This window comes from Somniosus microcephalus, chromosome 19, assembly GCF_052327205.1.
Source record: "Somniosus microcephalus isolate GS21.2 chromosome 19, FLI_Smic_1.0, whole genome shotgun sequence".
In the NCBI taxonomy this organism is placed as follows: domain Eukaryota; kingdom Metazoa; phylum Chordata; class Chondrichthyes; order Squaliformes; family Somniosidae; genus Somniosus; species Somniosus microcephalus.
In genome coordinates, this window is record NC_141005.1 from 44,727,838 (window position 1) to 44,755,663 (window position 27,826).

Genomic DNA, 27,826 nt, shown 5'->3' on the forward strand with positions numbered 1-27,826 from the left:
AGAAGCACTGAGGGTAGCAAGGGCACAGAATGTACTCTGGGTGGGGGGCTTCAATCTCCATCACCAAGAGTGGCTCGCTAGCACCACTACTGACCGAGCTGGCCAAGTCCTGAAGGACATAGCTGCCAGATTGGGCCTGTGGCAGGGGGTGAGAGAACCAACATGAGGGAAAAACCTACTTGACCTCGTCCTCACCAATCTACCTGTCGCAGATGCATCTGTCCATGACCGCATTGGTAGCAATGACCACCGCACAGTCCTTGTGGAGGCGAAGTCCCATCTGCACACTGAGGACACCCTCCATCGTGTTGTGTGGCACTAACACCGTGCTAAATGGAATAGATTCAGAGCAGATCTAGCAGCTCAAAACTGGGCATCCATGAGGCGCTGTGGGCCATCAGCAGCAGCAGAATTGTATTCCACTACAATCTGTAACCTCATGGCCCGGCATATCCCTCACTCTCTAAGCCAGGGGACCAACCTGGGACGTTTTACTATATTAAAGGTGCTATATAAATACAAGTTGTTGTTGTTGAATAAGGAGTGTAGAAGAGCATGCCAGGAGCAGCACCAGGCGAACCTAAAAATGAGTGCCAACCTGGGGAAGCTGCAACACCGGACTACATGCATACTAAACAGCGGACGCTGTTGTGGTTGTTGGAGGTCAGTCATCTCAGCCCCAGGACATCGCTGCAGGAGTTCCTCAGGGCAGTGTCCTAGGCCCAACCATCTTCAGCTGCTTCATCAATGACCTTCCTGCTATCATATGGTCAGAAGTGGAGATGTTCGCTGATGATTGCACAAGTCAGAAGTGTGATGGAATACCCTCCACTTGCCTGGATGAGTGCAGCTTCAACAAAACTCAAGAAGCTCAACACCATCCAGGACAAAGCAGCCCGCTTGATTGGCACCCCATCCACCACCTTCAACATTCACTCCCTCCACCACCGACGTACCGTGGCTGCAGTGTGTACCATCTATAAGATGCACTGCAGCAACTCGCCAAGGCTTCTTCAGCAGCACCTCCCAAACTCGCGACCTCTACCACCTAGAAGGACAAAGGCAGCAGGCGCATGGGAACACCACCACCTCCAAGTTCCCCTCCAAGTCACACATCATCCTGACTTGGAAATATATCGCCGATCCTTCATAGTTGCTGAGTCAAAATCCTGGAACTCCCTCCCTAACAGCACTGTGGGAGTACCTTCACCACACGGACTGCAGCGGTTCAAGAAGGTGGCGCACCACCACATTCTTAAGGGCAATTAGGGATGGGCAATAAATGCTGGCCTTGCCAGCGACGCCCACATCCCGGAACGAATAAAAGAAAAACTCGGCATAGTCTGGGAATTGAACCCGGTTTGTATGGCTCGGCTACTCTCTGAATAAACTTGCTAGACCATCAGGAGACCCTCTAGCAGGACAATCATAGATTTAATGCTTTCAGTACTTTTGGGTTGACCCTTGGGAGGGCATTTAGAGGTACATAATGCTGGGGGGATGTATTGGTGGTCATAAGTTACTAGTGGGAGTAATCTGATGTGGTGAATTAAAACTATCATTCCAAAGCCTATTGTCCAAATGCAATTTCCCTCCCCCTCCCTCGTAGCTATATTGGGGGTCACAGACATTGAAATTTGTTCTGTGCCTGCAACAATAGTCTATTTTCATCATGAAAGTAATATGATAATTTGAGTTTTTTTGGTTTATTACATTTAGAAGAAATCTTCAGGATGGAGTTCTGTCCTAAGAAATGCTCAGAACAGAAAATCTGTTCGCACAATGAGGTAGAGTTTCAACTCGCCACCCGGGTGAAAAACTGGTGTTGCAGATCGGCCGCCTGTCACAGAAACTGCCATTGGAAATTAAAGTCAGGCAGTTGACCCACAACACCAGCTTTTCACCCGGCTGGCAAGTTGAAAATGTACCCAAATGCCTAAATACTTTAGTGTGCAATTATGTAGTGTAACAAAAAAAGTACTTTTATATGTCTCGCTGATCTGTAAGCTGCTTTTTTTTTGTGTGCTAACAGGAAGGCAGAGAGATGTTTTTATACTGTGATGACCTTATCCATTTGTCAGGATACTGTCAATTCAACAATGCCTTGTTAAATTTTTAAACAGGCTGTATATGTCTCATTGGACACTGGGTTCTTTCGGTGGGGGGTAAATGGGCGAAGGTAATGCATTTGCACTTTGATATATAGAGAGGGGTCTGGAAGGAGGCCAAGTGCTTTCTTGCAGGGAGAGAGGAAATATTAGAGCCTCTCTGGGATTTTTGCTGGCTGGTCATAGACTGGCATTAGCAGAGATGTGGGAAGGGGTCAGTAGAAATGTTGTCCGAGGAATGTTGTGTGAAAACTAACTCCAAATCCTATAAAATCACCTTTCAGTATTACACCACATTCTAATGATAAGATCTAAAATTGTGGTCAAAGATCACACCGAAGGCCAGTCAAGAATAGAATAATCAATGTCAGCACAGATGAGACTCAACATTTGGTTTTGGGTCGTGTTTTATCCCCACGTGTTTGAATTTTGTCACCTGAAATAATGCCTTTGTTGTTGAGGGAAGCAGACTGTTGTTGAGGGAAGCAGACTGTTGTTGAGGGAAGCAGACTGCTACCAGACCTCCATCCATGTGCCCTTTGGGCAGCCAATAGGAGATACGAGGTACTGCCCGAGTAGGACATCTCATCTGATTTATCTACCTGGGGCCTCCCTTTCCAGTGTGACTCAGATTGAGATCTGTCTATGCTTCTGTGTATTGATGTCCTACTATACCATCTTGTCATTATAATATTTGATCTTATTTTATCAGTTTATCTTCCATCCTTTGTTACTGGTATGACTTTAATGACTTTTTTCTATAGGTCAGTGCGATTTTGGTGCTAATTGCAAATTTTCCCATATGACTGATGAAGATGTTCAGAAACTGAGACAAAAAGTGGAAGGTATGAGCAAATTAATCTATTGTGTAATAGATGTGAATTAAAGGAGTTTGTTTATGAAAAATGAGCATCCTGACGATGTTTATTTTTGGATCATTGGATGTAATCCAGTCATCAAATTATACTTTACGGCTGAACCTCTTTAATAAAACACTGCTGTCGCAAACCTCAATTTTCCTTTTCTCTGGTTCTAAATGTCAGCACTTGTAAGGCTGTGTACTCATAATATTCCTTTGGTGCTATTTGCTGCCCCTTTCCTGTTATGTTTGGTCTTCGGTACACTTGCTGCTCTATGTGCCTCTGGGTCTCCATTTATAACCTGCCCAACTGTGGGATGTCAAAAAAGCTGGGATTCAGTGCTGTTCTTTTTCTCTTGCTCACCTGCAAAAGAAGGCGAGGGAATAATATTAGGTGTACGGGGCTGCCTCGCCTTCCATGCAGCAAGTAAAAGAACCATATTGAAACCGAACTATTTAATAAAACTACTGGCTCCCTTGAGGCGCAGGGAGTTAATCCAGTGAGCAGCTGAGTCACACATCTCCCAGGTTAAATTCCTAGTTTCTGCTTTTGGCACAACTCAGCCAGAGGTCAGTAACGTTGCTACAATTGACCTCCGTGCCCTTGAGTTAAGGAGGGGCACTGATCCCGAGGGGTCCCTGAGCCCAATTGCTAGAGATTCCTGCTGGAAGTGCATGCTTATGGATGTTGAATGTAGACAGGATTCAGCTTAAGTGTGATGCCCAACATGGTTGTATAAGCTGCCAGATCTTGCCATCAGGGTTCATATGTGAAAAATGGCCACGTGCAACTGTTTAGTTAGCTGTAGATGGACAGTCTACTTGAGTATCCCTGTATCGATTTCATTCTTGTCAATTTCACAGCCGTCTGGTCTGATTTCAGCGACACTGTGATTTGAATATTGGCCCGAAATTTACAGTGGTCATGATGACGAAACTGTCAGCATTCGTTGTCCCTACCCCTTTGAAACTGACAGCAACTTCAGGATTTAGCGTATGCGCAGATAAACACGGAAATCCAGAATTTGCAGTCAGTCATTCCCTGCACAGAGTTGCGCTGTGGAACTCCCCAGAGCCAGCAATCAATTCAAATCACACTGAAGGATGAAAACTTCCCCTATTATGCTGGAATATCGCTGTTAAACCTTGTCGATAGAGGTGTAACTGGGTTTTTAAACAACACATTGACTGCTGAACAACGTTATGACCCTGAAAAACTAATTTTATATTTGAGGAATGTCAAATTTTTCCATTAATATGATTAACATGGTTTTTAAAATATTTTTTTTAAGTTTTTGATATTTCTGCTTCTGCCTTAAACCTATGTGTATGTTCCAATCTTTATTTTGCTCTCTGTAAAATTTATAACAAGTAAATTGGAATCTGTGCATTTTACTTCCTGGTTTGCTGTCTGTGAGAATTCTTCTTCAATGACTGCTCAGCCTGCTTGATGACATCATTGTTGCTGGATGCTGGAGATTTGCTTGATTTGGCGCCAGATTCAAACCAAGGTCGGGAGAATGGAAATTCATGCCACAGAGATCACTAGATCTTTGTGGGCAGCTTTCTTCGAGGTCAGCAGTGAGCGCCGTCGCTTCGCCGCTGACCACAAATTCCAGGCCAATGTATCTTTCTGATCCGATTGGGAAAACTCTTTACGGTGCTGTGAAGCCTAAGAAAAAATTGGTGGCACAGCTGCCTGTGAAATCCCTTCTTCATTCTCCTGGTGGCAAGATTGGTTTCTACTGCAACAACTGATAGATCCATCAGCTGATTTGCCAGCCCACAGCTGTCCCACACTGTACCTGAAAACTTGCCTGACTTTTTTGCCTGGAGAGCAGTTATAATTAGCACTGAAAAGTCATTCTATGCCTCTGGGTGACACAACTACTGTAGAACAAAGCTTATTCATCTGAACTCCTGTTCAAGTGATTTATTGTCATGCTTCCCAAGCATTTCAGCTTAAATGAGGTTTTACTGTATTACTAACCTAAAATACTTTCAAGTTTTTTAATTTTTAAAACTTGTGTTTTCTGACCATGATTTTCCCGCTCAGTAATAGATACCTAATAAGTAAGTTGGCAACTGTATATGGTTGATGTGTCACTGGTGAAAGTATCATCCGAATCATTTGTCACTCTTCCACTCTGAAGTGTGGGTTTTCACACTTGGAAAATAAGTAATACAGGAAACTTTGTGCTATCCGGCACCGACGGGACCGAGCTGTTGCCATCTCATCAGAACTGCCGGACAAACCAGCGCTAATGTTGAAACATAGGGAGATTTTGAGCTCCGTACCCGGCAACAAACCCCGTTGCTTAGCAACAGCTTCTAAACAGTCAGCCGTACCTTGCAAGTGTCTCTGTAGCTTAGCAACAGCTTCAGCGAGACCTTGCAGAGCCTGACTGGTGAAAAAAAACCTAACGAAACGGCTCCTGATTTTTGCCGGTGGCTCGAGCATTTAACCTCCGGATAAACCGAAGTTTCCTGTAGCAGGCATCCCAACTCTCATTGATTCTTTTTTTATGGCAGGAAGCTGTGAAGGTTTATAGTTTAGTCCATTTTCCTTTTAATAATTTCAGTGAAGATTATTTATTATTATATTCTGCTCCTGGGCTCCCCAGCCCACGATTTCCTACCAATTCACTTTAATGGACACAAAATTGTGGGCTGGTGAGCACAGAAGCCCCCAACTCCACAGGGTGCTGATAAATCCGATATGAAATTTGATATATGCAGTTGTGTAAACAGATCTATATCGAGTTGCCTTTTATTTCAGATGTATTTTCTAAGATTAATTTTGTAAAGAAGTGTGATTTTTATCATTTTAAAAAAATTCTACAACGATCTGACCTATTCCATGGCTGCATACGAACTTTGTTAGTTTATTAATTCACTGTGCCAGAGACTGGTGAGGTTTGGGGTGTCGCCTGCTGTTTCCCCACAGAGTGAGCTCCTATGTTAGCTAATCCCTCATAAGGACGTAGCAAGTGAAGAGAGGGAGCTTTTCTACCATGGGAATGATGACATTAATAAAATGTGCTTGGAGACTCAATGGGTCAAAAGAAATCGAACTCTTCCAGCAGGTGGCGCTGTTGTGTTTTCCCTCAAGTGAACTTCACAGAATCACAGAAACCCCACAGTGCAGATAGAGGCCATTTCGGCCCATCGAGCCTGCACCGACACATACCCCACCCGATCCCCGTAACCCCTACACCAACACATATCCCACCCTATCCCCCTAACACTAAGGTTCAATTTATCATAGCCAATCAACCTAACCCGCACATCTTTGGACTGTGGGAGGAAACCGGAGCACCCGGAGGAAACCCACGCAAACACGGGGAGAATGTGCAAACTCCACACAGACAGTCGCCCGAGGCCGGTTCTATGGTTTGTACAAACTGTTTCACTTCTTCCATCCATCCATCTCAATATAGGAATGTACAAGACTGGAAAAGGCCATTTAGATCCATCTGGCTGGCTCCAGAGTTTTTTTTTAAGTTCATTATAAGAAAGAAGTTGCATTTTATATAGCACCTTATCACATCCTCAGGATGTCTCAAAATGCTTTACAACCAATGGATCCTTTTTAAGTGCAGTCATGTAGGCAGATATGGCAGCCAATTTGTGCATAGCAAGGTCCCACAAATAGAAAATTGATGAATGGCCAGATAATCTATTTTTGGTGCTATTTCTTTGAGGGAGGAATGTTGGACAGGTCACTGGGAGAAGTCTCTGCTCTCTCAATACTGCTATGGAATCCTGCATCTATTTTGAGGGAAACAGGGACTTAGTTTAACATCCCATCCAAAAGATAGCAACTCTTTTGACTGCAGCACTTTCTCAGTACTGTCTTTTTGGATGAAATGTTAAACCAAGATCCCATCTGCCTGTTCAGTTGGACGTTTAAGCTTGCAGAACTTTCGGCAGTTCTCCCATTATCTTGTCCAACAATTCTCCCTCAAATGCCTGTACAACTCTTGCTTAAAATTACTGATGCTATCAGCTTTGGTCAACTCCCTGAGCAGTCCATTCTAAACATTAACCATCCTCTGTGAAATACTTATAATTGGTCTGTCCATTCTCCTTTCTTTTCATAGCTTCAGCCCATGTCCCTCATTATCATTCTCCGGGCCATGATAAACAGTTACTAATTGTTCAATTTATTGATGCCTTTAAGGGTCTTGAATCCTCAATAAGATTGCCTCGCTCAGCCTTCTCGAGTATAAACAAGCTCAGCTGGGCAGCACGGTGGCATAGTGGTTAGCACTGTTGCCTCACAGCGCCAGGGACCCGGGTTCAAATCCGGCCTCGGGTGACTGTGTGGAGTTTGCACATTCTCCCCGTGTTTGCGTGGGTTTTCTCCGGGTGCTCCGGTTTCCTCCCACAGTCCAAAGATGTGCGGGTTAGGTTGATTGGCCATGATAAAAATTGGCCCTTAGTGTTAGGGGGGATTGAATACGTGGGGCTACGGGGTTACGGGGATAGGGCTTGGGTGGGATGGCTGTCGGTGTAGGGACCGGGTGCTAGGGTTTGGATGATCAGCCATGATCTCGTTGAATGGCAGAGCAGGCTCGAAGGGCCGAATGGCCTACTCCTTCTATGTTTCTATGTTTCTGTGGTCTCTCCTTGCAGCTTAGGGGCTGGATTTTGATTGAGGAGGCGTGTAGGAGGCGGGACTACAACTTTTGGGGTTGTAGGTCCGCCTCCATCGAGTTGTGGCCAACCCATGTGATTTTCACTTGATTGACCTTGTTGAGCCCGCCCAGCAGGCCAATTAAGGGCCACCCAGCAACAGGTGACGTCACAGATTGACATTTCATCTGTCAAAAGCTTTTGACAGATGAAATATCAGCATTTGACAGCTGTCAAACACTGACAATCTGTACTCCAAGTTAATTCCTTCCTCTCAGGCTGATTTAGAGATCTCTCCAGAACAGAAAGCTGAATGCTGCAACTTTTGACAGCTCGCAGCCATTCTGCTTTCTGTGCCGGTGAGATGAGGGACTCCAGAGACCTGAAGGAAGGAAGGCTGTAAAGATAAGTAAATGTAAATAAAACTTCTTTAAACACTTTACACACACCAAACACACTTACCTCTGAACTCATGCACCCATCACTCACCTGAACACCAGACATCTCGACCCCTCCAAGCCCTTCAGCCCGACGGTCTGCCTCACTAACTTGGCGTGGTTTGGAGCCGTCGGGAATCCCACACTTCAGCAATAAAAATAGGGATTAGGCTAAAAACTGCCCATTAACAGGCAGTTAATTGGCACTAATCCCCTTCCCGCCTCGGGGAGGCGGGTCCCAGCATAGGTCGGGTATCCGCCTCCTTTGAAACTGGCATGGAAGCGGGATGGGTTCGTGCCCCCCGATTGAGATTTTAACCCCCCACACGCCTCCAATCCCGCCTCCACGGCCCAAGAAAATCCTGCCCTTGGTGTCTGATGCCTAGTGTCAGATCTGTAGCCCATAGCTCTTTCTTCAGGATAGCCTCTAATGTTAATCTTTAGAGAGGTTCCCATTTTCATGGGCTCCCTAGCCGATCACAAGATCGATATAGATGAGAAAAGTTATTCGGCCCTTCCATTCAGAAAGAGCCTGCAGTCCCCTGGCCCCCTTCACAGTGCCTTCACCATACCCAGAAAACCATTTCATGTATTGTGCAGAACTTCCTATATCAGTCCTAAATTAACTTTTTGCTAGTTTGAACCTATGCTCTTTGTCTGACTGGTGTGGTTTAATTTGGAATATTGTTCTGTATTCATCTTTTATTCCTATATAAGATCTTTCAGTCATCTTTCAAAGGCTGAAAAAGTCAAGTTCATAACACTGTCCTCTGATGATCAGTCTTGTGACTCTCCTCTTCACTACCTGCTGCGATTGAATCTCTCCCTTATGTCTTGAAGACCAGTTGGGGGTACAGTGCTCAAGGTGTGATCTGACCAGAGCATTGTGCGGTTTAAACATTGCTTCCTCCAGCTTATGCTATATATTTTAGTATTCTATTCTATTCTTTGTTGATTGCTATTCTGCAGTTATTGGACATGTCGCGTGTACAGTCTACTAGAAAAGCTGATATGGACAAAGAATTCCAGGAGCAGCATCTGCAAGCTAGCTAACTTGGGGATGCGTAGTGAGGAATCAGTGAGGCAAGAGGAAATTGTAAAAGAATCAACGCTCACAAGAAGTAAAACAACAGCAGGAAAGTCAGAGAAACAGGAAAAGCATTTTGTAAATTTCTCTCTGGAATCTTGCAGCTATTTGTGGAGTTCCCCGAGCTACAATATAATCTTTAATTTAAGAAAAACCCTGCATGCAATTGAGCGAAAACACAAGAATGGAATGGTTTTATTGTTTTCATTCCCCCGCCCCGTGATAGTTGTCCTTTGAACACAGTATCGTTATATACTTTTTTTTTTAAACGTATGGGGTGAGGAATTGTTCACTTTTTTGCACTAACTATGCATAAGCAATTGTTTGTGTATATTTTGAAAGTTTTGCATTTGGTTAATAGTAACCTTGTTTGAAATTAATGTGTTACAGAAGAAAATAAAGTAGAACACGATGACAGACCAGCCCCTAACGTTGATGAATGGTTGGCAAAGAGAGCCAAAAGGAAGGAGAACAATTCACACATCAGGTAATTCATATGTATCACAAATGAACTGCAATATTGTGCAAAGTTTGTCTCACAGTTGCACATGAATGGCTCAATTATCATCATGTTCATAAATCAGCAACAACTTCCAGCTGAACAGATGGGGAATCTACCAATGAACAAGTAACACTTTTTTTTAAAAAAGAGGGGCAAAAAACACCAGACATTTCCTGCTGGTTCTGTCTTGAGTTGGGGATTTACAGCAGCTGCTTTTGCACAAATTCCTATCAACAACAACAATTAGCTTCTAATTAATTTTGGGATGTGCATTTTTGCAGCAATTTGTCTTTGTCGCCTTAAAGAGACAGGCCAACTAAACACAAGATCGTCTTTGCAAGCAGAATAATGCATTGGATGTTATGTGTTCTAATATAAAAAAGAGTATATCTTCCAAATTAACCTTGAGCAACTCCATGGGTTATCCATGTTTTAATGTTTTATTATGTTCTCTTAAGATTGTTTTCCTATTTTTAAAACACACAGGCGACTTTACATTTATAACTCTATAAAAATGATGTGCCAGCTTGAGCATTTGTTACAAGTTCAATAGTAATATATAAGCACAGTAAAGAAAGGGATAACAAGTAATGTTACTACTTTCACATTGGTCCTCTAACATTGAAGAATAGGAAATTTTGTATGCTTTTAAAAAAAAAAACTATATGCAGTTTTGTAGCCATTTGTATTTATAGAATCAATGTGAACCAATAGTCCTGAAGAATGAGATGGTTTTTCTATTCTTGCATCTGTAACCATAGGCACTCATAGGTCAGATATGATGTCTGCTGTTTTATATGCTTAGTCCTGTGCTTTCCATAACCATGACGACCACATTCAGTGTGGCATTATCCAGGTGAAGGGCAGTGACTAAGATGCATGTCATAATTTTTGTGGAACAATGTTGTGTGTTAGTGAGGCTTTTTGTTTGGTTATTTTTAGTGCTTCCAGTTTTATGAAGCACCCACTTGACACAAATTTATATTGACTTTTCAGGAGGGGGAAAAATACTCGAATTTCCTTGGTGTGCTTAGTTTCTTGTGTACAATTCAAATGTGGTAAAAGGAGTTCAAATGAGGGTTACTTTCAGAATTTTCGTGTGCAAATGTATAAATTAAAGTGTCATAGTATGTCACATGCTATATATACATTACAGTAGATTATTGATTTGCAGTACATAAAGGTGAGTTTATAATGTATTATATTGTGCCTCACACAATCAAATTCTTTGAAATGCATTGACATAAGTAGACAAACAAGGCAACCATTCAGCGTCAACAATGTCCCACACTCATCAGTGAAACTGAATTACCAATGAACAATTTTTATTGGTTGAGGGAGCAATATTGGCCAGGAAACTGGGAGAACTCCTTGCTCCCTGAATAGTGCACGGTGCTCTTCAATATCCATCAAAACAGGCAGCTGGAACTTCAGTTTTATTCCATATATACAAATGACAGGATTTCTGATAGTACTGTACTACAGTGACCACTTATGTGGAGCGCAAACCCTGGCATGGGACTCGAACCCAAAACTTTCTGACCCAATTGGCAAGAATAGTACCAACTGAGCCAAACTTGTCTTTGTGTTTGACTTGTAATTGACCTTGTGGAACTTGTGCTAACATTTACTGTGTTTAATTGGGGGAAACCGAGTTTTTAGGTACATTTCTCTATTGATTGTATCGCTGCAACTCTACTCCAGTCCCTTGCTCATTTCCCATGGGTTTTCTTTAGACTGGGTGGGTTACATATGTTTGTAATTTTTCCTTAAGTGGAAAAAAAATGTTGATTTATCCTCGTTTTACATTATTTATTTCCAGCTTTAGGTTCCCCTGCAATCTACCCAGTGCCATATGCCATCTCCTGGCAAGAGTGCAGAGAAGCAAACTGCTACAAGGCTTCTGCCAGTGTTATTTTTGCGATCTGGTCCATGGGAATGGCCTGGCTTGACTTACTGTCAAATTTTGAGTTCTGAAATGTTATTTTGTTTTTTCCAGTTGCTTTCACTTGCTGCTTTTTTCTGACCGCTAAAATCAAGTACCTTGCTGTGTGGGGAAATATGGAAACAAATCTATGGCTCATCATTCAAAGATACAGTGAATTAATGTGCCACCATGCAGCATGGTTAAGTTATTCTGTTCAAAAACAAATCCACAAATGGCATGTCCGTTATATAAAAAAGCATGATAGCAAAATACTGCGGATGTTGGAAATCCGAAATAACAACAGAAAATGCTGGAAAAACTCAGCAGGTCAGGCAACATCCGTGGACAGAAATTTGAGTTGACGTTTCGGGTCGAACCCTTCTTCAAAACTGGAAAGAAAAGATAGATCGGAGGCAGGGCTGCGATCAGACAAAAGAATAAAAGAAACAAAAGAAGTAAAAAAGAGACAATAAAAGGTATTAGAAGCATACTGAATATAGAATCATAGAATTGAAAATATGAAAACTAAGGGGCTAGAATGTTATCCGTTTTGTGCTGTTAGAAGTATTCATTCTGGAATGAAGTGCAGGAGTGTTGATTGTATAGGCTTTTAATTGGTTTTCCTACCACACTTTGGGTGGAGTGTCTGGGAGGATTGGCCCAAATCCAGTCAAAGCTTTAAAATGTGCACAGTTGTCCAATCCTTCATCAAAGTTAATGATGCATTATGCTCATTGTCACTGCACAACATTCAAAATAATAGTGTGTAAATACTTTTGAATGTTTTTATTAAATATTTTTAGCTTTAGAGTTTTGTACATGTGTGTGTTACAGGGATAAAATGCAGAGTAATGTAGAAGAGCTGCTGTCTTCTGGTAATACCTCATTGTGCGCTTGTGCTTGAAGCGTGCTGTTTTGGTAGAAAGGGGGAGTTTTTGTCCTACAGACTGTACATTCTCAGAATAAGACAAGAAATGTAACTTCTTGTCCCTTGATATATGGCAATATAGCCTTCTTTCAAAAAAAAAATTCAAAGTAATTTGTTGAAATAACCTTAGATGCAGGACTCTTCTGTGGAATCCTGTATTCAGCTATTTCAGAGTAATGGAGGATCCTGAGAATCCTCTACAGTGCAGTTGTCCAAGAAGAGGTCCATATGCCAGATCTGGCCTGAGATCTCCCGTTACGTAGCTTGTGAAGCCCTGGTTGGGTTCTTTCTTGCGTGCGCTTCCCATTTCTGGAGGACTGGAAAAGGTTAATTGCTGTTTGATGGATTCAGATCATCAGGGTTCAAAAAGCTTTCCAGTGTTTGTATTCAGGGAGACTTGTACACAAAGATACTGTTGCTGGAAGAAGCAGAGGCCAAGTGAGCAATAGCAACAGCACTGGAGGCAATGGTGGGGAGCAAACAAGAGCGGAGGATGGTAGTGAACCAGACCAGGAAGTGAAGAGCAAAAAGATAAGCCAGCCAATTTTACCAGCAGAAAAAAGTGGGGGTTTTTGTACGTGGCGGGGGCTTTGGATTTTTGCATTTGGGAGACCTGAATTTTTTTAATTCAGTGGATATTCATTTGGTCTTTTAAAAAGTGGTGACACCAGCCCGAGTTGCCCTCATTATACATTGGCGATAGCTTAATTGGCTTATAGCAAAAGCCCAGCAGTGACTTGGAAGAGGAATTAACAATGCTTCAGATCGGTTTGCAGTTGGCTGTTGTCACCAATGCTAGGAAGCGGAAGTGCTCTGGAATGTCCTTGGGTGCTGTTGGAAGAAAGCATCTGCTTGACTTTTGAAATGCACCATATGAGTACCCTTTAGGGCTTTGTGGAGGAGTGCTATTATCAAGGATGTTTGAGTCTTGAGGTGTTTTTATATTGGTGGTGATCTGTTGACGTAACGCATGTAGTACTTACACCGCTGGCAGCTCCTGACTATGTAAGCGAGGTGAACGCGAATGGTGTTCAGGAACCGACTTTCTACGAGTCCCAAGGGTGCCATCTGAGGCATAGAAAATATGCGCCTTTTGGCTATTGGTCTGCCAGTGGCTCTCCTGATCATCCACTATCCTCAATAAATTAAAAAGGGGGTCGTGGGTCTCCATTTAAGTGTTGCTCTCCTAATACTGCAGCATCAATATAAAAAAGACCTATAGAAAAGGATCCCCTAGGCCATAGAAAGTAAGTGAAATTTTAAAAGGTTAATGGAGTTTAATGGAAATGTGCCCAAGAAATGCCCACAATTTTTCTTTTTAAAAGTTTGTTTGGAAAAAATCTAATTTAACTATTTTAGTTTTTTATCAAATAAATTGTGGCATTGCTCACGGTGAGTTGGAGATTATGCTGTTGCAATGAGGGAGTTGCTGGAGAGTGTAAGTAGTGCACATCTATACTATAAGGAATTGGAAAAAACTTCATAAAAGATCTGCACAGAAACAGTAAAGAACCAAAGGAACAGGAGTCAGCCATTCAGCCTCTCAGGCCTGTTCCACCATTCAATTAGATCATGGCTGATCTGTACCTCCACTCCATTTGCCAGCCTTTCATCTGTATCCCTTGCCTAATAAAAATCTGTTGATCTTAGTCTGGAATATTTCAATTGACCCAGCATCCACAGCCTTTTGGGGGAGAGAATTCCACTACCCTTTGTGTGAAAAAGTGCTTCCAGATTTCACTCCTAAAGGGCCTAGCTCTAATTTTAAGACTCTGCCCCCTTATCAGAGGAAATAGCTGCTCTGTATCTCCTCCATCGAACCGGTTTATTATTTCAAACACCTCAATTAGATCACCCTTCAACCCTCCAGGAAACTCAACCCAAGTTTATGCAACCTGTCCTCAAAATTAGCCCTGGAATCATTCTGGTGAATCTGCAGCATACTCCCTTCATGGCCAATCTATCCTTCCTGTGGTGCGGTACCCAAAACTGAACGCAGTAAAATAAGTGCATTTTGATTTGTATGTTCCTTACCTGTTCAGTTGTGATTTCTTGCTGTTTTACGAATATAATCGATTGCAAGTTAGAATCTGAAGTCTGACATTCCAATGCCGTGTTGCATTGGAGGACCGGTCCTGTCTGCCTGTTTAAGTGGATGTAAAAGATTCCACGACATTATTGAAGAAGTAAAGGGTGTTTTTCTATTGTCCTGGTCAGCATTCTTCCCTGAACCAACACCCTCAAAACAAATTAACTGGTCATTCATCTTGCTTACTGTTTGCAGGACCTTACTGTGCAGATAGGCTGCTGCTTTATACACAACAGTCACTGCCCTTCAAAAAGTAGTTAATTGATGTGCAGCACTTTGGGATGTCCAAAAATTGTGATGATCCGCTATATAAATGAAAGGGTTTTTCTTACCCTTTTCTTTTTTCTCTGAGTAAGAGCAAGCATTTTATTTTGAATTGTTTAACTTTTTATGGCTTTTTTATCTAGTGTGTTACTTGTGCGGTTATATTTTTAGATAAGTGGAAAATTCATGATGGTGACTCAAACCAACATTACAAAATTATTTTAGCAGTTTGATTAGTCAGTTTCTGCTACAGTTTGGTTTTTGTACCTTTCCAAAATAATTAGCAATTTGATTTTCAGTTTTCTTCCCCTTGCACTTTTTCATTGCTTTTGATTCATTCACATTTAGTCAGTCGGATATTTGACTATCAAACTTGAGTGTCAGACTTGGCTTGGTGGTAACTGCCTCACCTGTGAGTCAGAAGGTTGTGGGTTCAAATCCCACTCCAGGGACTTGCACTCTGGAACATTGTCAGTGGAGCTCAGCGTATCAACAACAATTTGCATTTATGCAGCACCTTTAACATAGAAAAACATCCCAAGGATCTTCACAGGGGCATAACCTGAAACAAATGGATGCTTAGCCAAAGAAGGAGCTATTAGGTGACCAAAAGCTTGGTGAAAGAGGTGAGTTTTTGGGAGGGTCTTAAAGGAGGAGAGAGGCATAGGCGGAGGGTCTTGGGCAGGGAATTCCAGTGTGAGGGGACTTGGCAGCTGAAGGCACATCCGGCAATAAGTGGTGGGGGGAAAGGGAGAAGGGTTACAAATACGGCCAGAGTTAGAGGTACAGGGGTGAGGGAAGGTGCCTTAGGGCTAAAGGAGGTTCGAGGGTGAGGTTTGAGGCCATTAAGTGATTTAAACATGCAGATGAAAATTTTAAATGGAAAGCATTGGGAAACTAGGAGCCAATATAGGTCAGCAGGGGCAGAAGTGATAGCGGAATGGGACTTGGTGTGGGATACGATACTGGCAGCAGAGTTTTGGATGAGCTGGAGTTTAGAGAGTTGGAGGATGGGAAGCCAGGCCGGAGAGCATTGGAATAGGCAGCCTTTGAGGTGATAAATGCAAGGACGAGGGTTTCAGCAGCAAATGGGCTGAGATAGGGATGGAGGTGGGCGATGTTACAGAGGTAGTCTTCGTGATGGAGAAGACATGGAGTCAGAATTTCAGCTTGGGGTCGAAATAGACACCAAGGTTGCGAGCAGTCTGCTTCAGCCTGCGACAGTCGCTGGGAAAGGGGATGGAATTGGGCAAAGGTACAGATTACGTGTTGGGGGCAAAATGACTTTGGTCTTCCTAATGTTTAACGGGAGGAAATTGCTGCTCATCCAAGTCAGGCAAGCAGCCTAATAACACAGATAGGGGAGGAGTTCAGGGAGCTGATGGAGAGGTGGAGGTGGGTATTATCAGCATACATGTGGAATCTGACCCCATGTCTACAGATATGTTGCCAAAGTGCAGCAGATAGATGAGGAAGACAAGGTGCCAAGCATAGATCCTAGAGGTAACAATGTAGACATGAGCAGAGACGCCATTGCTGGAACTGCTCTGACTGAACGGATAGGTAAGAGTGGAACCAAGTGAAGTCAGTCCCACTGAGCTGGACAACAGAGGTGAAATGTTGAAAGAGGATGGTGTGGGCAACTTTGTCAAAGGCTGTAGGGGGGTTGAAGAGGGTTAATGGATCAGTCACAGAGGATGTTATTTGTGACTTTGGTAAGACTTTCAGTACCGTGGCTGTGACAGAAGCCTGATTTGCGAGATTCAAACATGGAGTTGCAGGAAAGGTAGTCGCAAATTTGGAAGGCAACCAAGCATTCAAGGACTTTGAGCGCCGGCAAAATTCCGGCCTACATCTCCAACCTCCCTTTCCGCCTCAGAGAGCGGGTTTAGAGGCGGGTCCCCTGTCAAAATAACAAAGATTGACAGCAGATAGGAAACCTGCTGTCAACCTGCCTCCACGCGAGTTTCCCAGGTGTCGGGTCTGTCAGCAGAAAACTGACCCGACACCAAGCGGCGGGGGAATACAGTTGAGCTAGTTAAATGGCTTGTTAAGAGCCAATTTAATACTATTTTGAGGCTTCCTTCCAATTTTACGTTCTCCCCCCACGGGTTACCTGCTGCTCGGGGAACTCGCCTACTCAACCTGGCATGATTTGAGTCTGCTCTGATGTTTCTGATAAGCTGACAGCTGCAGAAGTGGTGTAAAGGATGCCTTGTTGTAGATGGTCAGTTTCAGAGTGCAGAAATTGTTGGTTACTGCATTTGTAATACATATAGAGATTTCTTTAGCTTGCAAGTGTTTAGAGGCAACTGTATGTCCAGTGCCACCTTATTGGAACAACCTCTCACCATTGACTGATCGCTTCTGTCATCTCGCCTGCAGCTGCCATCTATTACAGCAACATTGGTGCCCTTGGAAAAAAATCAGACCGTGGTCCTCTGAATCATTCCACGATCAGCCCCAACACCAACATCAGCAGGCACACCAACATCACCAACCTTCTCCGCCATCACCTGATGCTGCACAGGACACAGAGCATCAGCCCCTGACAACATTGTTGCCCGGGAGACTAGCGATGGCATCGCCATGGCCAGATTTACTTCACTTGACGCTGTTAACCCTGGTGATGCGCCAGGTTGCCACCATCCCACATCAGCACCGTGAAGCATCCCTTTAATGTCCAAGCCATTCCATGCACACTCATCACTATAGTGGGGGGGGGGGGGGGGAAGTTATGCCTGAACATTCACTGGAACTCAGTAAGACAGTCCTCAAGGTACACTCAGATCTGTCCAATAAGGGACAGTGTTGGAAAAATAGATTTCACTGTATGACAGCACATTACATGAAACTTCACATGGACATTGGCTAAACCTCTCAAGTGCCTACCCTTGTGTGTTGTTAGTTGGTATGTTTGCACTAGGATGAGTGTGAGGGGTGGCTAGTGAGATGGGGAAGTGATAAAGTAGATAGAGGGATGGGTGGAGGTGAAAGCTAAGTTGGTGTGAGTAAGGATGTGCAGGAGAAGGTTATGGAAGGCAGAGTGATGGGGATGTGTTGAGTGGCACAGCAGGGTGAGTTTGAGTGTGGCTTTGCAGTAATATTTCGTGATCCACTGAGATCATTGAAAGGTTGGCGCCAATGCAGCCAGGGGACCCCTGACGACATCCCTGCTATTGCCCTCCAGGCAATGTGCAACCAGGCTGCATTGGTGTTTTCGGGAGATCTCTTCCGCTCTTGGAAGGGAAGAGAACCTCCCCGTGTGCTGTGACTCCCTCCATAAGCATATAGACGGAGTCATTTGAGAGCCTGGGTGCAAGCGTCCACCTTTGTGCAGTGCTTGTCAGCATTTGCAGCACCTCAATGTTGTCAAACACTAACAGAACAACTGTCAAACTCAACGTGGTCCTGGTCCCTTTAAGGAAACCAGTTGATGACGTATCATCAAATTATGTCATCAGACCCGCTTCCTGTTAATTGGCCGGGAAGCCCACAGGGTGGGCTTAACAAGGCCAATCAAGGGAAAATCCCTTTGACAGAGCGGCTGCAGCCGGGAGCGGGACCGGAACCTGGCAACCAGCGCTCCCACCACCATCCCGACACCGATGATAAAATGACGGCCGTAGTGTAGAGTGAAGAGTCCCAGCAGAAGAGCAGAAAACTGAGCCTGCAGAAGGAGGCTAGGTACTGGATTAGAAACCATGCAGCAGAGAATATAGCTTCACACAGTAAAGCCCAGAAGCCAGCAGAATAATGGAATTTGGCCATCTAATGACTGGAAATGCCTGCTTTCTAAATGTTTCGAAAGTTTCTTGCCAGCGGGTTGGGTTAAAATTACCTCCAGATAGTCGGTCTACTGAATAGATTGATGTTTACAATGCTTGTGGTTAGCAGTGTTTCCAGAACCTTTACGACCTCTGTGTGCTGATGTGGATGAACTGGTTGCCCAGCCTTCCTCTGGGAAGATGGTGTTCGCCTTCTGAGACGTCAGAATGATGAACCTCTATCTATCTGTTCCTCTCAGGTCCTCTGCTGCAAGGTAAATTTAGCTTTCCACTGGTAGCTGTATCTAGACTAACTCACTTAAATCTCATGTCATCTAGATTTCAGGGAAATTTCTACATCTAAATTGACATCACACTTCTATATGGCTGGTATAGTCATAGGGGGAGAAATTCGGTTGTTAGCGCCACCGATTAACGCCTAAAGAGGCCGAGAAGTGGGGCGCTAGCCAATTTCTGCAAGGCGCCTCGCCCCATATTGAGCATGCATTTAGCACTGGCGCTAAATCTTAGCGCCCGCTCATGGACGCAGGCTGATTATGACGTCATTTGAGTGTGCAATGCCTTTTGGGCGCCCCGGACTGGAAATTCAGTGGCGCCCCTCTCCGTAGCGCCTGGTGCTAATAGTGACGGCTTACCTGGATCTTACCAAGTCGCTCTCGGGCTGGAGGAGCGTTATTTAAAGGGGACTGGTGTGGTTTAAAAGCGGCAGCCATTTTTGGAGCACAACTTCCTCGAGAGCTACAAAGAGTTGCTGAGCTGCACACTGAGAGCCATTTGACCACTGAGCCAGCGCAGGCAGACGATCTTCAGCCTTCTGACCATCACCTTGCTGTTGGTGAGCCTTGACAACGGGGAACCTTCCTGTGGACACTTATTATGGGGGCTGCATTGGAGGGGAACGTCCTGCTGCTGAATCATCTGGAAAGGGCACTGAGACGCTGGGAGAGGGGGGCGGGCATGGCCAGACGGAGGAAGGCCAACAGACGTCGCCACAGCAGACCGTACGCTGGCAGGGTTTTCCGACAGCAGTTTTCCTACATGAACATGCCGGAGGAGCAGTGTGTCAGAAGGCTGCGATTTAGAAAGGAGGTGGTGACTGAGCTGTGCCAGCTGCTTCAGCCAGATCTGCAGCCTCAGATAAAGTGCAGGACATCTCTGTCGGTGGCTGAGAAGATGCCTGCTGGCCTGAACTTCTACGCGAGCGGCTCTTCTCAGGCTGCGCATCAGAGGCTGATCAGAAGTAGCTTCTAGGCCCCTCTCACGGAATGCTTGCTGCCATTCCAAGAACAGGAATGGAACCGGTCTGATACCCCCAAGCCTGTGACGGGCAAGATGCATGTAAATAGCAGGCATGGCCATTGTAAATGAAGAAAGTGTTTCATTAAACAAAATGTGGTTCCTTCAAACATGAGAAAGCTATGGCAACAGAATGCAAAACGAATACACTGACACGTAACTGCCTCTCACACCCGGGAGACTGTCCAAAACATAAATCACATTCCGACCATCTTCCTTGGCCTTGATTCCACTGCGCCAACCAAAGCATCCAATGCCCCATCAGTGAGTCGTTCCGCCCTCTGCCTCACCCTTTCCATGTCTTGCTAGGCCAGTGCGCCACAGGTAGGCTCCCACCGCTTTGAAGGCCTACAAGGCAGTGAGTGTCTCTGGTGATGCCAATTGACCTGCCCCTTTAAGAGCTGGCCGGCGCCACTGTGTCTCAGGGAAAGTGATTATTGACAGCACCCTGCCGCCGCGAAATTGGGTTGCGCCGCCGGGTTAGCGCCTTAAGAGTAGCGTGCAGCGCCCGATTTAGCGCCGCAATCACCTTTAGGGGCGCTGCAACCCAATATCACGCTAGGTGGCGCTAAATTGCGCCTGGCGTTAAACTTTGCGCATCGCCAGGACTAGCGCCCCAAACGCGGCTATACCGAATTTCTAGGCCATAGAATCTTAACTTCTGTAACATTTCTCTCCCTCTGTTGGAGATGCACATTTCCATTTTGCAGAGACACCCTTCTACATATACTAGAAAAAGAATCTATATCAGTGACATAGATGAGGGGACCGAGTGTAATATATTCAAATTTGCTGACAATAAAAAGCTAGATGGAAAAGTAAGTTGTGAGCAGGACGCAAAGAGGCTGCAAAGGGATATAGACAGGTTAAGTGAGTGGGCAAGAACATGACAGATGGAATATAGTGTGGAGAAATGTGAAGTTATCCACTTTGGCAGGAAAAATAGAAAAGCAGAATATTTTTTAAATGGTGAGAGATTGGGAAATATTGGTATTCAGAGGGACCTGGGTGTTCTTGTATATGAATCACAGAAAAAGGTGCAGGTACAGCAAGCAATTAGGAAAGCAGATGGTATGTTAGCCTTTATTAAAAAAAGGTTTGAAATACAAGACTAAAGAAGTCTTACTGCAATTATATAGGGCTTTGGTGAGACCAAACCTGTAGTACTGTGTACAGTTTTGGTCTCCTAACCTAAGGAAGGATATACTTGCCTTAGGGGGAGTGTAATGAAAGTTCACTAGACTGATTCCTGGGATGGGGGCGGGGGCGCGGGGGGGGGAAGAGTCCTATCAGGGGAGATTGAGTAGGGTAGGCCTATATTCCCTAGAGTTTAGAAGTATGAGAGGTGATCTCATTGAAACGTATAAAATTCTTAAGGGGCTTGACAGGGTAGATACTGGGAGGATGTTTCCCCTGGCTGGGGAGTCTAGAACCAGGGGTCACAGTCTCAGATTAAGGGGTCGGCCATTTAGGACTGAGATGAGGAGAAATTTCTTCACTCAGAGGGTGGTGAATCTTTGGAATTCTCTACCCCAGAGTGTTGTGGATGCTGAGTCGTTGAGTATATTCAAGACAGAGATCGATAGATTTTTGGATTCTAAGGGAACCAAGGAATATGGGAATAGTGTGGGAAGGTGGAGTTGAGGTAGAAGATCAGCCATGATCTTATTGAATGGCGGAGCAGGCTCGAAGGGCCGAATGGCCTACTCCTGCTCCTGTATATGTTCTTCTGTTCCAATACACCTAGTGCAAAGACTACTACAAGAACTATAAAAAGAGCTAGAACTGAACTAAGGGTATTTAGTGTCAAAGACGCCATTTAATATATATCCAATTAAACTTCCTTAATTCTGTTGACCAATCTGAGTGACGTAGAGTTCAGTCCTTTTGGTGTCAATTATCTCTCAGCCATGTTGGTAACCATTATAATCTCCAAATCAATGAAGCACTGGCACCAAGATATCCCAAGTTGCTTGTTTGCGCCTTAGCTTCTCAGGTCTTTGCTCACAAAAGATCTCTCATGAGCCCAGATAAAGTAGGACATCTTTATATCCCCCTTAATAAGCCATTGCCGGGCCTGTAGTCTTGATGGCTTGTCTTCTACCCCTGCTAAGGAGTGTTTTGTTTGTATAAGCCTTCATGTTTTAATTAGCATTAGCTCTTTCCTTTCCGACAATCAGTTTGACTACCGACTCGATTTTGTGATCATATTTAAGACTGTTCTTGGGCATTTCTCCTGCACTGTGTCAGCTGTGGCTCAGTGGTAGCACTGTCACCTCTTGAGTGTCTGGAGTGGATTCAAGTCCCACTTCAGAGAATTGAGCACATAGCCCAGGCTGACACGCCAGTGCAGTACTGAGGGAGTGCTGTACTGTCGGTGGTAAGGTCTTTTGGATGAGATGTTAAACTGATGTCTGCAATGTTCCCTTTGAGCTGCATGGCTGCGCACCACTTTGGAGCTCCCACGCAGCCGGTGAGCCGGCTTTTAAATAGAAGAACCAACCGTGCATGTGTGGAATTTTGAATGGCCCCACAGCTCGTTAGAGAGTCGGCACAGGCCAGAAAAGAATTAGTGGGAACATTGCCCGCCTGCCCGCTCGGGTGGACATAAAAGATCCCACGGCACTATTTCGAAGGGATGGGGAGTTCTCTGGTATCCTCAACCAACATCACTAAAAACAGATTATCTGGTCATTATCACATTGCTGCTTGTGGGACCTTGCTGTGCGCAAATTGGCTTTCCTACATTACAACAGTGACTACACTTTAAAAGTGCTTAATTGGCTGGAAAGCGCTTTGGGAGGGCCTGAGGTTGTGAAAGACGCTATATAAATGCAAGCCTTTCTTTACATTGAACACTCCCAGCTTGGGAACACTAAAGCCAGTTATAGTACTCCACTGCTACCCCAGCTGATTAGTTCACTTGGACCAGACCAGGGATTGAATCATGGACATGCCTGATCTGCAAACTTAATACCACACAAAGTGATGCAATTTTTCTACTGAGCTATCGAGAGAGCTAGTGTCCTTAAAAAAGGTAACCAGATATAACCTTGTGGAAACTGTCACAACACTTTTTATAACAACTGCTGTCTAACTAAACTTTCTCTAATTTCCCTAGTGCTAAGCTGCACTTACTGTTTCATGCATTTCACCTGCAGTGCAGTTTAGTTATTTATTTGTTTGTTTGTCTGTAAACCTGATAAATTTGGTTTTCCATAATGACTACATTCTAGAAAAGCTCAATATACACCCAAATAAATATGGTTTCTCAATAGAGTTTTGGCACCGATATTTGTTAAATCTCCTGAATATCGTAAAACGAAAAGGGTAGAACTAGATTGCAATAAGCAGTAATTGGATAGCCAAGCAAATTTAAAAGACCTGAGACAGAAATTAAATGGATTTTGATTTAAAGTTGCAAATCTATACCTGTAAAATGAAAAATCCATAGTTTTAAATTTTAACATGGAGTAGTGACCTTTCTGGATTATCCATTAATTCATTTATTTTAACTCCCAGTCTATGCAGCACAGAATCAAAGTTATGTGGTTTTTAAAAAAAAACTGTTATCAATGAGCATACATTTCCAGTTGATTAGTGGTGTATAAATTGAGGGTCATTAATTTTTGCAATTTAATTATCTTTTGTTACTAGGAACGCGTTCGCTGTTGATACATGACTGGTATCTTCTATGGGCTGGTGAAGTCTTGAGTGTCCTAAATTGAAATACAGAAAACTTTGTGCTATCCGGCACCGACGGGACCGAGCTGTTGCCGTTCCCTCAAAACTGCTGGACAAACCAGCGTTAATGTTGAAGCATACGGAGCTTTTCAGCTCCGTATCTGGCAACAAACACTGTTGCTTAGCAACAGCTTCTAAACAGTCGCCCGTACCTTGGAAGCGTCTCTGTCGCTTAGCAACAGCTTCAGAGAGATTTTGCAGAGCCTGACTGTTGGAAAAAAAAGCCACGAGAAGAAAAAAAACCTCGAAGAAAAAAAACCTAACAAAACGGCTCCTGATTTTTGCCAGTGGCTCGAGCTTGCCGGACATTTAGCCTCCAGATAACACAACGTTTCCTGTAGGATAAAAAGTTACATAATCTTTTAAGTTTCTTGAAAACCTATTTAGCTAAATTTCCATTCTTCTGCCAATATTTCTTTCTCTCCCTTTCTCCTCCTAAAGCCTTGCTGGGGTGTGGTTCCATGGTCTTGGGGTGCCCTCTTCTACCTTGCCCCAGTGGTCTCTCCATGTCTGAGCCATAAGTTGTGATTTTTGCCATGTTACTTAACCACAGAGGACATTACAAACATACATCCATAACTGACTTCCAAACTTGCACTTCCAACAAGGGGTCAGCAATTAGGAGTGGGAACCATGGTTGATTTTTGAACCTGGAACCACCTTGGTTTGTATGGCTCAGCCATTGGGAGAGCATAATTCAGATAATTTTTGCATGGCCTTTGTTGTCACAGATTTTATGTCTGTGGTTTTGGTCATGAAAATTAAATCATCGCAAATGCATCAACAGCGAAAGCGTTCCTAGCAACAAAAGTTAATGAAATTGTTTATTACAAAATTTCAAATGGCCAGGCATGAAATTAAAACTCTGCAAGTTTGTCATTACGCTTGCTTTCATGAAAATTTAACACCCCACCCCCCCAAAAAAATACTATTTTGGTCATAGTAATCATGGCATTAGTGAATTACCTAGCCTTTGCATCAAAAACATCTGCGAAGTTTTCAAAATTATTGAACTAATATCAACCAATTTGTGCTAGGAAAAAGTCTAATCCTAAATGTGGGACTTGTTTAATTTCCATCTGGTTGGTAAATGTGGAAATTAAGCTATGCTGTTGGTTTGAAATTTTGACTTCTCTTTTCTGGTAGGGTTGACAATATTCTGAATTGTAATGTTGGTTTGAAGTTCTGAAGTTAGAACTATTTAAATTGGAAGCATAACATTTGAATAAAAATGAAATAGAGAAAACACAAAGGACCCAAGACCAACCAGTGATTTGTCCTATTACATGTCTTGTGTTTCATGTCTAGTGTTTATGTTGCACTGTGATCGCATGTTAATCATGTTCTTTGCTTGATTATCTTATGTTGTATTTCATTGTAATATTAATTGATATGTTGCAATGTTGAATTTCATTTTCTTTTACAGTGGTTTGGAAGTGGAAAAAGAGGTTGATGATGAAGCTGTTGTTTACTGGCTGCCTCCAGGATATCATGCAGTCCATGAGCTACCTCCTTCTCTACATCCTCCACCTCCTGGGGGTTGGAAGAGTGCACTGAATGTTGAATGGGGTTAATATCTAAGGAAATTAATTTAAAAAAGCATGATTGATGATGTACATGGACTGGCTACTTTATTAACTGAGGGATGTTACCTTAATTGATACACTGAAATTCATAGGGGTTCCTAAGTAGCTCTGTTTGCACATGTAAGTGATGAGCTCAACAACCAAGTTTTAAACAATCAACCTGGTGTCTTCTGCAACCATTTCAATGCAATTTATGACTGATGAACACTGCGAATTACAGAAGAGGCAATCAACACCAAATATATAAAACATCAAGTAATAATAAATGTAGTAATTTTTGGAGTAGATCTTTTGGAAAGTGTTTGAAACCAAGCAGTCACTTTTTTTACAATATGCAAGTGTTTTATCATGCAGGAAAACTGGCTAATGTTTGTATTAATAAGTCACGTCTTTTGCAAAGCATTACAGCTAGTGGTTACGGTAAAGAAATTTCTTTTTAAGCAGTAAGTTCATTGTCACAGTTCTTGATTTTTCTTCAGAATTCTCCATTTAGACATGCTGTGCAAAGCATCTTGAGTGTGTCTGCCTAAAGTCACAGATTACATTAGTAATATAAATGATTAGGAATTTTATATGATGCAACTTGTACTGTAGCTTTTTTACTGTATGAAAATAAATGTGTATGTTTTCTTCCTGTTTGCATATGTAATATTTGTGAAATATTTGGTAATGGGAGAAGGGAAATATTTTGATATTGAAAGTTTACATGTTCAATGTTTTTGTTCCCATTCTGTCAGAACCCACTGTTTTCGATTATAAGGTTTAATGACATAAAGCTCATGTTCATCGCTGCCATTTTTAAAAGGTGTCAATTTTTGCCTTCTCACACCCTGTAGGTGAAGGAGAGTTAGTCATTACAAATTGGATGTTATCCATTTTTCTAAAGAGCATAGTAATCTCTGACTCCTATAACACATCTCTTTCTCCGAAAGAGACCAAGAAAAGAGAGAAGCCAAGGAACAAAATAAGAGGTCCATAGGCTAGATAGCATTGTAGCTGAGGAAAATACGGCGTGCTTTGGCAGACTTCACAGCCAGCATATATGTCTGAAATTTATTAAATGTATGGTTTATACTTCCTGTACACATTACCCTTAATTCTTATTTTACAATTTGCAAGTCAACATTAATAATGGGGAAATCTTGTGTCAATATTTCATCATTACAATTTGTTGATTTGGCTCGAAGTAAAACTGCAGCAATCAGCTGAAGAGATGGGGAGCATACAAATCAAAAACCAGGTAAGCAGATAGAACACTACTAATAAGAAACTGTAAAGGATTTAAGAAAATAACCAATTCTGAATGACCAGTTAGGAGAACCTACCAACTTTTTAAAATAATAAAAATTAAAAAGATATATTTATGGAATCAAATGATTTTTTGAATGTTTTTCACCTGCTGTTTTTCCTCAAAATAACTAAAATTTATTGAGCCTCAACCTGTATCAAAAGCCTAGGCTTTGGATATTTTTTGCCAAAACAGCTAGAGACTTTCCAACTACATCTATGGGGGCGATTTTCTGCCGTTGGAGGAGGCGGGAAAATCAGATTCAATGAGGTCGGGTTCGGAACCCGCCTCCGCGGGATTTTGCCGGTGCCGGTTTTGGAGGTCGGGAAACGGTCCTGCCTCCAGCTGGCCATACCGGTACTTGTCATCATTAAATGCTCATTTAAGGGCCTCGCTAAGCCTATTTTGAGAGGCTCTCGTGATTTTTCCATGATTTTGGCGAGCTCCACGCACCTCCAGAACCACACCGGGTAAACCTGGTGGGTTGACTCATGGGTGGCCTTCTCACAGCTGCAGGTCTAACGAGACCTCGTTTATTGCAGCAAGGATTACTTGCAGGTGCCAGACCTTGGCTTTTAAAGGTCTCTGAGCACTTTTAGAAGGCCTTCCGAAGTCGGAGGTGCTGCAGCTTGAATCATTCAAGTGTGGGACCTCCTTGGAAAACCCTCTCCCCGCTTGCAATGAGCGCTTCCCCAAAGGAGGCATTTGCAAGTAGCATAGGAACCATTCGTTTTCTTTCTGCATGGACCTCAGATGAGGAGGAGGATCTGGAGGAGGAGGCGGTCAGAGCGCTGGTGTATCAAGCAGTGGCACCACGCAAGCACATGGCTGCCCGGGATGCAATGGATGAACTTATCCTGGCCAGATTTGCATAGGTTGCCCAAGTTGGCACATGTCCTTGGCACCATCCTAGGACATCATTGACAATGGACATGACTCAATGGCCTCCTTTCACTCCTGACAACGCATGTGTAGCGGAGCCCGCAATGTGGAGCTGCCTAAGGCGAAAGAACAGATGCCATAACGCCAACATTTTGGCTTCAAATCACTTTAATGCTTTCCAACAGGGTTGACATTTCATCAATACACATAAACATTCTCCCAATCTGCACACAGATCTGGAGGTTATATCCCTTGCCAGCTGTACCCACACGGGCTTCTTTGGCAGGCCTCTTCCTCCCAGATGAGTGGAAGAGCACCTCCCTGCTAGCTGTCACCCCCTCAAACAACATTTGCAGCACCTCATCCGAGAGCCTTGGGGAGGCCCTTGCCTTGGAATTGGACA

General features: G+C 43.5%; 1 protein-coding gene across 2 annotated transcripts in view; it reads left to right on the forward strand.

Moving 5' to 3' along the window:
* The window catches only part of zmat5 (zinc finger, matrin-type 5), a 36,620-nt gene extending 10,735 nt beyond the window's left edge, over positions 1-25,885 (forward strand). Inside the window, exons 3-5 of one of the 2 annotated variants that reach the window (XM_085961727.1) lie at positions 2,873-2,953; positions 9,520-9,616; positions 25,094-25,885. In XM_085961727.1, the coding sequence (XP_085817853.1) occupies positions 2,873-2,953; positions 9,520-9,616; positions 25,094-25,241 (326 nt within the window). In that variant the 3' untranslated portion in view covers positions 25,242-25,885. Of the gene's footprint in view, positions 1-2,872; positions 2,954-9,519; positions 9,617-17,224; positions 17,552-25,093 lie in introns of those variants that run through there. The other variant, XM_085961726.1, reaches the window with a different exon arrangement.
* Positions 25,886-27,826: the final 1,941 nt, after the last annotated feature.